This window comes from Dermacentor variabilis, chromosome 2 (assembly GCF_050947875.1).
Source record: "Dermacentor variabilis isolate Ectoservices chromosome 2, ASM5094787v1, whole genome shotgun sequence".
NCBI lineage: Eukaryota > Metazoa > Arthropoda > Arachnida > Ixodida > Ixodidae > Dermacentor > Dermacentor variabilis.
The window spans coordinates 82,520,091-82,534,817 of record NC_134569.1 but is presented as its reverse complement, the minus strand read 5'-3'; the positions used below and the strand labels follow the sequence as shown (position 1 = coordinate 82,534,817).

The 14,727-nt window shown below is 45.1% G+C and overlaps 1 protein-coding gene across 1 annotated transcript in view; it reads right to left on the bottom strand.

The window, feature by feature from the left end:
• Window positions 1–14,727, bottom strand: part of LOC142572175 (lysosomal acid glucosylceramidase-like) — a 33,674-nt gene that overhangs the window by 8,804 nt on the left and 10,143 nt on the right. Inside the window, exons 4-7 of the mRNA XM_075681105.1 lie at window positions 14,209–14,342; window positions 7,396–7,568; window positions 3,133–3,376; window positions 1,600–1,824 (exon numbers count right to left, since the gene is read on the bottom strand). Of these exons, the coding sequence (XP_075537220.1) occupies window positions 1,600–1,824; window positions 3,133–3,376; window positions 7,396–7,568; window positions 14,209–14,342 (776 nt within the window). The remainder of the gene's footprint in view (window positions 1–1,599; window positions 1,825–3,132; window positions 3,377–7,395; window positions 7,569–14,208; window positions 14,343–14,727) is intronic.

Genomic DNA, 14,727 nt, shown 5'->3' with positions numbered 1-14,727 from the left:
TACCATTACCCCATTTAAACCGAATTTGAACACGGTGTCATGTACTGTTCTTTCAGGACTCTCGCAAACATTGCGGATAACGGCAGTATGACATTCTGGAACGCTTGAATAAGTGATTTTTTTCCATAGGTTGTAACTAGCGTACAACGAATAAACATTTATCGTACTACGCCCGCAACACGCTTTTCACTTCAATGAAATACAAACAGCGTGCCTCGCACACATAGTTCGCCGAAGAGAGCGGAAGAAACAACTGCACACTCCAAATAACCCATGTAAATTGCGAGAAAACGAGTATTCAGTAATTACGTTCAATTCACGCAATTAACCCACACACTTCGTACTTGCGGTACACGCCACCAGTAGCGTGGCTGCCGTTTTATTTAAATAGGAAAATGCTGTTGTTCTTGATCCTGTCAGGGCAGTGGGGAAGCTTCGTAAACTTTTCACATAACGTCTATAAACAGGCCGAAAACGAGGGATTATCAACGGAATGCGATGTTGGGGTAGTTGGTTCATTCTTGAAATGCGGTTTCTGGCGCCGCAAAACTAATTGGAAGAAAGAAGAGACAGAAAAAGTGCCAAGTTGCAACTGAATTTATTACATACTGCAGAAATACCCATATTTTTTTTTCACAAACAAAAAGGGTGATGTTTGATGCTTGTGTTAGTGTCCCGTCGGTCTCATTGCAGAATAATGAGTGCTAATTTTTAGATTCACTATGGTGATTTGTAATTTGTGGTCTTGATGGCATGCCTTGTCAATTTGCGTGGATATAAAGCTGTATTTTTTTACACGTGTAGCGCACTAGATGATTGTGCCAGTGTGAATCCTGTTTGTACAAAATATGTGTGTGTCTAGTTAATAAATACAGTTGCAAGTTGGCACTGTTTCTTCCTCTTTTCTACTTCGTTTTTTCTTCTTTTTATGGGTTTTACGTGCCAAAATCACTATCTGATTATGAGGCACGTCGTAGTGGGGGACTCCGGAATAATTTGGACCACCTGGGATTCCTTAACGTGCACCCAAATTTAAGTACAGGCATGCTACCGCATGTCGCCCCCATCGATATGCGGTCGCCGTGGCTGGGGTTCGATCCCGCCACTTCGCGCTTAGTGGCGGGATAGCCACTAAGCATATAGCCACTAAGCATCCACTTCGTTTTGCTGCACCAGAACCCCCATTTCTAGGGTTTATCAATATTAATTTTGCCTCTAATTAACCCGCACTTTTTAATGTTTGCCTGCCAATCAACGTTTTCCACATTTCCTCAAAACTATAAACTTCGTGAGTGATTTAACTTTTTCAGAAAACTGTGAAAATCGGCATATAACGTTTTTGAATGCTTCCAGTCACTTTAACTACTTGCTCGCAAAAAACGTTCTTTCTAAGCATTTTGTAGAGAAGGCCATGTCAAATTTAATTTAGGCTTCATATTTTCCGCCTTTACATCAATATTAAGGTTCATTAGGCGGAAGTATCACATGAATAATCTGTGATGGTTATACAAATGTTCTCTTGCCCAAGTGAAGCTTTATATCGATGTGTGTGAGAACCGCTGATACACTACCTTACTTGGCGCAGAAGCGGCACCTCACCTCGATGATATTGCTCGCGTACTCCTCGGCACGCTCCCAACTGCCCAGTATGACCTTGACTTCGGGCTTAGCCGCAGAACCAGCGCTGGCTTGGGTGCTCAAGATGAACTTGGTCGGAAAGTTTTCGTGCACGTGGTCAAGACCAGCGGGGCTGACGGATTTGTTTGAATAGCGGTGGACGGCGACTCCGTGTACGTACTTGGCCGCCTCGGTGTCACTCAGCACCTGCATGGTCATATGCACGTATATTAGTTGAGAAGCGCAATCGCTGTCTCATTGCCGATCATAGCACGGGATAACAGTTTGAAATAATCAGTGCTAAAGTCACTTCTGACGGTGTGCATGGACTCTGCGTGTGGGAGAGTCTCTTTCTCTCTCTCTTGCTTTTCTTATCCTTCTACAATCCCCACCTCCATTGCCGAGTGTAGGGTAGCAGATCATAGTTTTCGTTCTCGGTAACCTTCTGCCTTTCTCCTTTCTTTCTCCATTTATCTCTCTCATGGCACAGCCGTGAGTACAAATTCATCTGTTCGTGAACGCGTCATATTTGCTTATTTGTTAAGAGGAAGCTTAATCGCACACATAGGTGTGCGCACAGGCGAAACCAGGGGCACTACATGGCTCCTCGGGCCTGCTTGGTAGGGGACACGGGGGAGGGAGCGCAACTTTAGTTCGAACTCGTAAGTTACTGTAGTGGACTATAAATCAGGAAGAAACTCTGAGTAGCATGCTGCCACACTGTCTTATTTAACTCATTGGAATCGTAACGTGAGAGCAGAGGTGTAGCCAAATATTTGTGGGGGGGATAGAAGCCTAACCTGCCCCCTCCCCCCCCCCCCCAAATCGAGGCATTATTTTCAAAATCAAGGCCAGGGCCTGGATAACATCGCAAGCAAGGTCTCATGATGGCACGTTCCGTTTCCCAAACACCTGCGATCTTCCTGCCGGAGACGGCGTTTCAAGGAAAGTCTGAAGAAAGGCCTAAAGTACACGCCGTTAACAATCGAAAGTCATGCGAGCGTTTGAGTGGACGGAGCAAGATAGTAATGTTAAGTAATGAATGTTTGTTGATTACCACGTATCACCCGTCACCCCGTGGTCGCCACCACTAACGGTATGTATCCGAAGGAACCGTCCTTTTATTTCAAAATGACTATTCTTTATATATTGCTTAATGTCTTTGTAGAAACACCCTGTACATGGGCGGTACTAAAAGCTGTTCACTATGATGTTAGGTTCTTGAAATATGCACATGTCACTGTGGTTAAGACATATTCATAATTTGCGTTCCCGAAGCAATTATTACGTAAATTATCGTTCGAGTTTTCTTACATTTAAACGCTGTGTCAGATGAAGAGCACCACGGTTGCTTTCAACGCCAGTTTACCGCGGTATACAACTGAGTGTTTCGGTCGTTCTTGACCTTTAAGTTACTGGTATTGCAGGTATGCATTAGAATAGGTGAAAATAATGATAACGTAAAACTGTTGTTAACTCTGTTACAGAGTGATCGCGGCACTGTTATATACCCACCACATTTGACCACTCCGGGAGACTGTCGCTACTGTCGTCGAAGATCAGCAGGCGAATCTCGCGCGCCCCGTAGCCGGCCTCATCTAGCGCCGGCCCCATGTCGAGTTTGATGAACTCCTTCTGAGTTTGCGCCGTAAAGCCCAGGGCCGGCCAGCTAACGGAGGGCGCAAAACCTGTCGTCGGTTCGTTCTGCGCCGTCACGCCATAGAAACGAACGCCGTGGCGCCAATATTCCTGCAAGAACCTGGAATCACCAGTGGACGAAGAGGGAGAAAAGAAGGTCCGATTCTATTACAAGGTATGTTTCAACTCTGCAGACTATTAAATGACAGTGACAGGGCGATAACCATGTTTCTTACACGGGAAGAGAACGCGCGTACTGCAGCACGGCTCATTTTCACGACAGGCTAGCTGTATATAGCACAGATTTGCGTGGCAACACACTCGCACGCACGCACGCACGCACGCGCTAACATACGCTAACTGACGGCCTGTTCGTTTTGAGAGCATCATTTGCAAATTTGTTCGAGCAATAGCATTAGACGTTTCACATCAACAATCAACGCTACTGAAAAAAAAAGGAGAAAAAAAACCGTATCCCCGGTTAATCCTATATCCGATAACGTCATATGACATAAGGGGCAAACGGTTTTTGTATGGCATCTTATATCTTGCACATCGAATTATTCGATTCGGGAGTCATATGAGTTTTCTTTTTCAACAGGGATAACATCCATGACAGTTACAACAATGTTCCATCTGGAGAAGTTCAACTGCAAGAAATGTATGAGCGTCAATGGGTCTATGGTTTTCTTGTATTGGCCTGACATCGTGACGGTTGGCGTGATTCAACCTCGGGCTAGGAATGTTTTGTAATTGTGACTCATGCTTGACTCGAACTGCTTGCGCGTCGCACGCCAAGGTAATCGCGCGTGAGAGGTCTCCTCGTTTAATTTCTTTCTGTACGTGCTTCAGCTATATACTGTAAACGAAAACGCGAAAAGACAGCAAACAGCTCGTACCGTAACGCATTCCTGTTTATGACTTCTTTATACTACGCACCGGTCGGGTTAAAAATTTACTCCCGCGTAGTGCTTTCTAAAATATGCAAGTCAAATCTTCGAGAACTTCAGAGCATGCAAGCACGGGCGCTACGTGTTTCCCTAGGCCTTCCGTAGAGCGCCTCAACAGCAGGATAATTGCTCAAGACCATCCTATCACAACTTACTTACACGGATGCAATCACGCTCTCTTGCCTGCCTGCCAGAACGACGACCACAGGCGTCCTTCTCAAACGAGGTCAACATCCATCGTGCCTCCCTATAATCGGGCTTCACACCCTCAGCACGTTTAACCTCAGCGTTGAAAACAACCTCAAGTGCGTCTTACGGTTCCAGGCATAAGAAAGAAGACCGACCTGCCTACCTTGGCCTTCAAGCAAGCAGCTATGGATTGTTTGCACACTTTGTACTTTGATCGAGTCCACATATATACGGATGGCTCTTCCACTCAGACCACCTCTACCGGCGCAGTGGTTATACCATCACGATCACTAAGCATCCGATACAAGATTTCTCACTTGACAACATCGACCGGTTCTGAGCTTGTTGCCCTCCGAAGTGCCGTTGATTATATTAACTACCAACTGGCCAATCGGTGGGCAATATTCTGCAATTCGAAGGCGGCCTTGCAATGCCTTCAGTCAACTCGTCGTCGCGGGCCCTGTGAACAACTCGTGTAGGAGATACGAGAAATGCACCACCACATGGTCGCGAAAGGACACGACGTCGTGTTTCAGTGGCTGCCTGGCCATTGCGGTATCTCCCGCAATGACCTCGCTGACGAAGCTGCTAGGAAAGCAAACGAAGGAGCAACCCTTGTTTCTGCACCTTTGTCGCGGACTGACGCAACCCAACAATTAAGCAAGCTAGCGCACCGTATGACATCGGAGAAGAGGCACACCTGAATTTACCCAACATCGATTGCATTCCCTCGATTCGTCTATGCAACTGCGGCTGTTGCCAGGGCTTCCACGTAATGAGGAAACAATGCTATGCAACTTACGCTTGGGCGTCGCATTCACCAATGCATATAAGTTTTTGACTGTAATGACTGATAGCGCCGAGTGCAATGCCTGCGATGTCGAGGAAATTATAGAACATCTACTGTGCTACGGCCCATCTTTTGAAAATGAAAGACATGACCTCTGCGCAGCTCTCAATCAGTTGCATAAAAAACCGTTCACCTTGAACAAGATCTTGGGACCATGGCCTCGCATATCACGGCTACAAAAGGTCATAAATGCGCTGCTGCGATATTTGAAAGCTACCGGATTGAGTCAGCGTCTGTGATCCGGACTGAGTGACCGAAGGATATCTGTAGTGGACTTTCTCTTCTTCTTTCAATCTTTTCGTCTCTTTTTCCCTTTCCCCAGTGTAGGGTAGCCAACCAGGCTCAGGCCTGGCTAACCTCCCTACCTTTCATTTCTCGTTTGCTATCTCTCTCTCTACTCCCGTGTATGCTGACCGTGCTTTTGCATGTAAAAGCAGGACAGAGAGAGAGAGTCAACTTTTATTGATGCCAGCAATCACGGGGGCAGAGCAGCCTTCCTCCCCCTAGCAAACGGCCGAGATCACATGGGTTGCAGCAGCTGCTTCGACTAGCTGAACGGCCCAGAACTGATCTCGCTGGTCTGAGTTGAGCAGCAGGGTCTCCCATTGCTGCAGGTCTTGAATTTTGCAACCCTCGAAAGGAGCCGCCTTCGAGCATGCGCATAGAATGCATGGCAGATCCGTCCTACCCTTACATAATTTACATTGATCATTGCATTTCCCTGGATAGGGAGAGAGAGAGATGCGAATGGGAGAAAGGTCGGGAAGTTAACCAGAGTTAAATCCTCCGGTTTGCTACTTTGCACTAGGGGAAGGGAAAGAGGGAAGTAAGGACGGAAAGAAAAGCGGTGATAAAAATAAAATTGGGAAAAAGAAAGAAAAGGGGACGGGATGGGATCATTATAGTTTTTCTATAGGTCACTGCCACGTAAGGAGGACAACAAAGCCTTGACCGACTCCCGGTGCGATGACAGTTCATGTCGGCATTCCAAGACTGTCTGTCCTGAAAGTGGCCTATCGTCAAGGCGTGCCAACGCGGCCGCTAGTGTCAGCCGGTGCGCGCTGTATCGAGAACAATGGCAGAATCTGCCGCAGGCCACCGGGTTAGGAAACATGTCTGTTTGCAGGAGGCGCCAGGCTATCGCCTGTTTTTTTTTATTTGCTCAGGATGAGCTGGCGGGCACTGGGCCCTTCCCGGCCCCTAGTAATCGGTGATATTTTTGTAGCTGACCATGCGGTGTCCTCTTGTTCACGGCTGGGCTGGCTCAATTGCTTTGCGAGTAAGTATTTTTTTCATCCGTGGGAAGGTTGTTGGGGAGGATAGTCGGACTATTTCTTTACTCCTGTCACGAAGCTTTTGCAGCATTCCCAAGTGTTATTCCTGAAAGCTCACCGGTTATGGTGTCAAGTGTCGAGAATATGTCGCCTCATCTTGAATCCGCAGAATCGTATTTCCTCGTAGCGTAGGTAACAAAGGCGACAAAACGACGCGATGGCTGGCTTGCTACGGCAGCTGGAGCTTCGGCTGAAGTGAAACAGGCTTGCTGCTTGCATGCACACGTAAACAAACACATACGTCCATGCTCGGTACATAGCTTTCACCACTCGACAAACTGACAATCATAAATTGTTCAGCTGTGCGCCCAAGCAAGCACTTACGGAATCCGCGCTGCCGTACGCACTTCTCTTGGACCACCGCCGAAGTCAACACAGCAATATTTTGGCCGATGCGCCGCCATGGCATGTTTTCGGATAGCGTGACCGTGCCTGTTGCCGAGTATAGCCTTACCTGGAAGGGACCTTGTGAGGGCTTGCGGAATACGTTGGCAGTATTTCATCACGTGATTTTGAACAAGGTTCTATGTCACGTGGTCTTAAGCTCCTTATGGGTAGTTGATATTAACGCCATCTAAAACTCCGCACGTCGTAAAGTCGGCTAATGACATCCTTTTAGTACGTTTCTTAAAGTTTGCAGTAAAGCGATGTAATGTGGCGCATTTTACTCCAGCATGCCAGAGTAATTTTTTAGTACTAGGGAGTTTTCAAAGCGCACGATTGGCGAAAACACCGATCTAGGCTAATTTTTGCTAACACAGTCAATATGCTGCTCGAGCACGAGAAACAAGCGTTACGAGATGGTTGTGCGCCGCACCTGACGTAGTACTTTGCCCATGACTTGTAGTGGGCGCTTCCTGGTTCGCCTATGAGAACACCTCCACCCTCGAGTGTGTTGGAGGTCTTCATCCAGGCTGGACTGCTCCAAGCGCTTCCGATCAACAACAAGGGCCCAGTTACTAGGGACGTGGCCTTTTTGATGTACGGGATCTGCAATAAACAGGAAGACAGCAATGTACTCGTATGTGCAGAATTCAGCGGTCTTGTTTTTTATTTTCCTGAAGTTGGGCGTACTTTTCTTCAATTTTCATTTTCGCCAGGACTTTCTGTTTTTGTTTTCGCGTCAATATATTTTTTTCCACATGAACCTTCACCGGCATTTTTTTAAACACAATTTTTTTCGCGTGGAACCACATCAGCATTTGAATATTTGATCCACTAATCTTGTAGACGCTTAAACGTGCTGCACGACTGCCAGTTGCTGCTCTTCAACAGTTTACTTGCAACCAATACACAGAATAGTAAGATTTTCGAGCATCAGTCTTGGAAGGGCACAATATCCTACGGCTATGGGACTACGCAGTAATCAAGAGTGAGTGCATTTGATATTCGCACACAATTATATAATGAGGCTTTGTTTGTAACACTATGTGGTTACATAGCTCCAACGAATAATGCAGAAAAAAATGCCTAAGAAGGCACGACGCCTCACTGACACCGGTAACTCGTTACTCCACTACAGTGGCTGTAGCGCGAATGCTGCACGGCCCGAGTCGGGGTTTCCCGATCTCTCTGTTTTCCGCTTCTATTTGTTTTTGCCCGCAGACAAAACGGTAAAAATAAAAATCAAGATTACTTTGACGGCAGGCTCACGTGTGACGTTCACCTCACCAGGTTGTTTACATCGTGGCGCATGTAGGTGTAGTGTCACAGCAGCGCGCCGATCGCTGTCTTAGCGCTCTGGTAAATTTGCTTTCACGGAATTTTTTTTTTCTAGAACTGAATTCTAAAAAAAAAACATTGAGACGTACTTTTTTTCGGTTTAAAACGAGAAGGCTGAACCGTAATAGTGTCGCATTAAATGAGCGCAGGCTGAAGTGAAAATTCTAACTTTTTCACTAATCCTAAATGAAAGCCCATTCAATGCACGTCGCTTCCAAGATGCAACCACTCATAATTCCTTGTGACCACGTGCGTTAGTATGTGCACTACATTATTAGGCAACCCTGTTTTCCTAATAGATACAAAAGATACATTTATATTTGCATATATGTATATCTACATTTATCTTTGAAACAGAACAGCACAGAACTGCTTATCAACTGGCCCAAACGTCCGTTTTAACGAGTTACATTTATTTATCATACAGGTTGGTTGTTCACGCCATAACTTGCTGAAATCGCGGGAATGGAACTGCTCTTTTTTCCCAAGTAAGTAGTAATTAGATGACAGTTTCATGTTTGTGCCACAATATAGCGGAACAGGTGAAAGAAACACATATTCCGGGACTTGCCCTTCTATATAGTTCAGTTGCACTTTGCCTGGCAGAGGTGTGAGCCTACAATTGTCGCCTGAAGAATTTTACCAGGACAATCTGTAATCAAGGAGTGCGGGCAGGTGTGCCTGGTTGCATGAATAATAACCTGATTCTTATGACAACACATCAGTAAAGAAAAAGCGAAATGTCCAGATATTTTTCTGGGCACGCTTAAATGACCCGAAGCGCTGAATGACTGTATGCGCACCGAAAAATGCGTAGCTCTGTTTCCAACGAAGTTCACAGCCGTCAGTATATATATATATATATATATATATATATATATATATATATATATATATATATATATATATATATATATATATATATATATATATATATATATATATATATATATATATATATATATTTATATATATAGACAAGTGCAACCACAGTTTTAATGAAAACATCACGAAAAATGCCCGTAAGGCACGTTTCCAGAAAAGGATTACATAAAACCAGGATTACAATACAAGGTCATTTTCTCTTTATTTCGTCTTTAAGTGATTGTCTGCGCCAGAGTATTATGCGTAATCACGAAACCTCGACTAAGCAGAGGAGAAAATGTAGTGCTATTGTTAATTTTCTGGCTGTATTGATGTATAGAGGCACCAGGACCACATAAACCAAAGGGCGCCGGCGCAAAAATGTGGCGCGCAGTAGAAGGTAGCACGTAACGTGAGCGAGATATCTCTGCAGGCATATTCAACACCCCAGAAATCTTAACGAAAGCTAGCCGACGCTTAAAGAACCACAAACGGCAGAGCAGATGCCGAAGAAGCAAGCACTGATACGTACATACATCTATTAGGCGTCAGTCTGCATATACCCTAAAGTACGTAGAACTCTGACTCAACTTAAGATCTGGAGCCGTGGGAGGGCTGAGTGGAAACGGGAAAGAGTTGGAGAAGAAATTAGCGGATCGTTATCAATAATTTGCCCGCTTTGCCGAAAACAGGTTCACATTTTTTTTTATGCAAAGCTTTTGAAGAAAGAAAGCGCATTATAAGTAAGAAAGAAGGAGGGAAGGAAATAGATGAAGGAAGGTTGAGGAAATCAACCTAAGAAATCAAGAAAAAAGAAGGGAAAAAGAAAGTTGCGCCTCATTTCAGGAGTCCAGGAATAGCAGCTGTATCAGTAAATATGCCGAGGCTTGAGGGTTGAGCTCCGCTTTCCGGTCGGCGACTTTCTCGGAGGAGAAAGCGACACACGAGCGAGATAGGAAACGTGCGATGACGCGGTCGACGAGTGCATTTTCTTTTACCAACGCTTGTGATGAAAAAAGATGCTGGTTGACAGCTTGTAGAGGAGACTGGTGTTTTTCACTAATCAGTGTTCTCGGGAAAGAGCTAGTGTGGCTGGCAGAAGGATTCGTTGGACACCGCCACATGGCTTACATCAGAGGCTCGCAGTTAAAATATTTACAGGCCCTGCTGTTGCTTCATTGGCGTTATGCTGTGTGAGACTACATACACCCACACGCACAGCGAGTGAAATTATTTTTATGCGAGACAACTACCCAACCTATACCGAAACGGCGACCTGCACTTCAAACTCATCGATTGTGAAGGGACTACGAAATTGCCGATGCACTCTGTCGCTTCCGACCATGTACTTACATGTACTTTTTCGTGCACTGCTTATGCATGATAACGTAGAGGCTTCTAAACTTTTTTTTTCTTTATCTTAGCAGCAGTGCGACCTTACTGTACTAAATACAGTGATATAATCTAACGACTACTAGAGCGTGATGGCTAGTCGCTGGAATAAGTATGTATTCTAGTTTCGGTGATGCTACGAACTCTAAAGCGGGAAACAGGTGAAACGCATTTCCAGCGTTGTTTAGGCACGCCGCTACCTCGTCTACTTTTCACGTGGCGCAGCGTTCATGCTGTAATGACGAATGATTTCTTCCCACGTCGTTGAAAACGGCAGCCATTTGAGATGCGTTGCGTGCGTCATTACAGCATGTACATTGCTATAGGCAAGACAAAGGTATGTTGATGTCACGCGAAAAATACCTCGGTGGTACGATTCGCATGGATAGTGCAATATCGATCAGCGAACCTTGCACGTTGCATGACGCCACATTTTCCTATATTTTGTGGCCACTATGGAGCGTCAGACGTTTGTTCCTGGTGCCAGCGCTCGTGTTTATAACTAGCATAGACCCGCCGTGGTTGCTCAGTGGCTATGGTGTTGGGCTGCTGAGCACGAGGTCGCGGGATCGAATCCCGGCCACGGCGGCCGCATTTCGATGGGGGCGAAATGCGAAAACACCCGTGTGCTTAGATTTTGGTGCACGTTAAAGAACCCCAGGTGGTCAAAATTTCCGGAGTCCTCCACTACGGCGTGCCTCATAATCAGAAAGTGGTTTTGGCACGTAAAACCCCAAATATTATTATTATAACTAGCATATCGTTAACAAAATGAAATCGGAGCGCAACTATTTTCGCAACCACAGGAATGACGCTGTACAAACGTAGTTAAACAGGATAAACAGTAGCTTAGAAAGTATAACCATGGCTATAGTTACTGATAATAGAACTGGCTGCTGGACTTGTTGCTAAAGCACTGCCATACAATGATGGGGCGAAATTGTGCAGAACAAAAAGGAGATAACAAAGCTGCTCAAGCGCCGTCCCTTGCAAGGGTGTCTCCTTTCTGTCCTGCGTAATTTTTTCTCTTACAGTAGTTGTATGTCCTGCATTAGGGGACCATCTGTTAAATTTAATAAAGTCACACTAATCATAAAGAGTAGATCGGATAACAGTGCAAATTTCTTTTCGAGAACAATCTCACCAGTTGGTATGCTATGGTATGGTATGGTAAAACTTTAATGAAGTCCTGCACATCGTGAGTCTTCACGAAGCGGGCCGCTCCCACGTGGGAAGCGGAAGGCCGAGCCTCTCGGCCGCATCGTGGGCCTGCAGGACAGCCCAGAGTTGGTCAGCCAGAAGAGGGCTGCGGAGAACCGCCTCCCATCTGGCCGAGCTGTTAGCGATGATAGAGCGTGACCCGGCAAACCGCCAGAGCATGTGGTCTAACGTGGCTATTTCTCCACAATCGTGGTAGGTAGCGTTGGTGTAAGAATCCGGATAGATTTTATGTAAAAACGACGGATTGGGATAGGCATTCGTTTGTAGTAGACGGAGCGTTAATGCTTGAGCTCTATTGAGGCGCGGATGAGGAACAAAGTAGGTTCTACGGCTGAGATAGTAGTGTTTAGTAATCTAGCTATAGGTGGAGGGCGTGTCCCTGTTCTCTCCAGTTGTCCGAAGAAAAAGGCTAATGTGCTAACCCAGTTGACAAAAAGGCTCCCCTTTTGGAGAGAAAAAGGATCACAAGCAGTGTGAGCTGAGTGTTGGTTTACCTTCGCATGTAGTTGAACTGTTTCCGTTAGCCGTCAAATTATTGCGCCTCTCTCCTTCTCTCTTTCTCTCCCCAATTCCATTCCCCACGCAGAGCAGCATGTCAGCGATGTCTGTATGCCGGCTAAAATCTCTGCCGTTCATTAAAGGGTTCTCTCTCTCTCTCTCTCTCTAAAATAACTAGACAAATGCTAGCAAACTCTGTGACATCACGGATTACGCATTTCTATAGGACGGTCCACCGCTGATCTTCAAGTTTGTCCCTTTTGTTGGCACATAAAGCATACGCTCTTTCAAAATGTCAGGCCTTTGCGACGGCTCTAATGCATCTACCGGAGCATTCGCCATGTGTAAAGAAATAGTCTTTGTTCGCCTTTCTTGTGTCAGTGGTTCTTATTGCGCTAAGCTTATTTGTTCAATTGAACCACAGCTTCTCATTATCATCCAATCCCTCTAAAGAGATTGATAAATTTTCGTGCCACTGCGAACATTTAGTGCACCATATACCGCCCGAAATACTGCTAGACTTCCTGCGCGTAAAACTACATTTGCTTGCTATCTCCGTCTCTGTTCTCACTTTGCACGAAGATTTTCCCTGGCCTAGAAGTGAGGTAGAGTGAATTCAAGTTTGTGTCATGCAAATAAAAAGATTGAAAAGAAAGAAAGGAAGGAAGGAAGGAAAGAAAGACATTTTTTTCTACACCATATCTGCCAGCAGTCAGGTAGACTGTGTAATGCGTGTCATGGCTGGTTAGGACAGCAGAGTGCACATCAAAACGAAGCAGAGTCAGACGCGGGCGGGTCCACATATAATTAGATTGAGTTATGATAACGTTTTCAGATGGCATTGCCCTGTTCAGCAACACTGGGAATGATCTGCAACAAATGATTGAGGACCTTAACCGAGAAAGTGTAAAAGTAGGGTTGAAGATTAATGTGCAGAAGAAGACAAAGATAATATCAATAGCCTGGCAAGGAAACACGAATTCATGATCGCTAGTCAGCCTCTAGAGTCTGTGCAGGAGTACGTTTATCTAGGTCAATTGCTCACATGGCTCCTTGACCATGAGAAGGAAATTCACAAAGGGCAGCTATGGGTTGGAGTGCATACGGCAAGCATTGTCGAAAACTGACTGGAAGTTTACCACTGTCGTTGCAAAGAAAAATGTACAACCATTGCGTTCTGCAAATGCCAACTTATGGGACAGAAATTGGATGGTTAACAACGAAGCTCCAGAACAATAGTTTACAACCTCGCAAAGAACAGTGGAACGAAAAATTGTAGGCGTAACGTTAAAAGACATGGAGACAGCGTTTTGGATTAGAAAGTAAATGGAGGTAGCCGCTATTCTAGTTGACACTATGAGGAAGAAGTGGTGTTCAGCAGAATATGTAGCGCGTACATTATATAACCTGTGGACCATTGGAGTTACAAAATGGTTGCCAAGGGAAGGGAAGCACAGTCGAGGATGGCAGAAAATTAAGTGGGGGGATCAAATTAGGAAATTTTCAGGCGCAAGTTGGAATCAGTTGGCGCAAGACAGGGGCATTTGGGCAGCTCTGAGGAGAGACCTTCGTCCTGTAGTGGACGAAAAATAAGACGATGGTGCTGTTGACGTTAAGTTCGACCGTGCAGCCTGCGTTGAGTTGACTTAGGAGATGCAGAGTTGGGGATCGCTCATAGAAAATAATGAACAATGCGTATGGTATCTTGGCTCAAGTGTAGATGGGATCTATACAAGTAATAACATTCACAACGGCAACAGGTTACAAAAATAAATACATAAATCACATGTACACTGCTCAGCAGAACAGTGGAACATGACTTAGGCGTGCAGTGTATCTAAATAACCTAAGGATGATTGTCTAGATGACTATGTATCATGCAGCAGTTCAAGTTTTAGTATAGCTTGAAGTTTGGTGCAGCGTGCATAGTTACCTTGAGATCCAGATCTTCCTGGGCGAGTGTGAAGTTGGTCAACTCTAAATCACCGGGGCTGTCGTCATAAGTGTACTTGCTTTCCGAAAAGTCAGTGCTCGCCAAAGGTACCCTGCCCATGTTGTACGCAATACCTGTAACCAGAAATAGATGCTCCCGTAAGGCACTAAGGCACTAAATGGTGGGAAATGGTCAGAGAGGTCACTGGTTTTGATGACTAGATTTGCTGTCGTAACATGAGTCACTCTACGGACTAAATTCAAAAGAATTATTCTTTGTTTACAAACTAATTGTAGTGCGGCTTGCTTTTGCCTTTTATGTTTATATGTTCGTGGATATATATTACTGTGTGATGTGCATTTCTGACTCCGTGATGTCGTTTCTTTTAATTTTACTACTACATATATTTTTATATTGCTATTTCTGCTATGAGAAAAAGTTTAACCGTCGCCATTATAGGGTGACACCTCTTTCTTTTATTTTTATTTCAATAGAAAAGGGAACCGTCAGCCCCTTGAA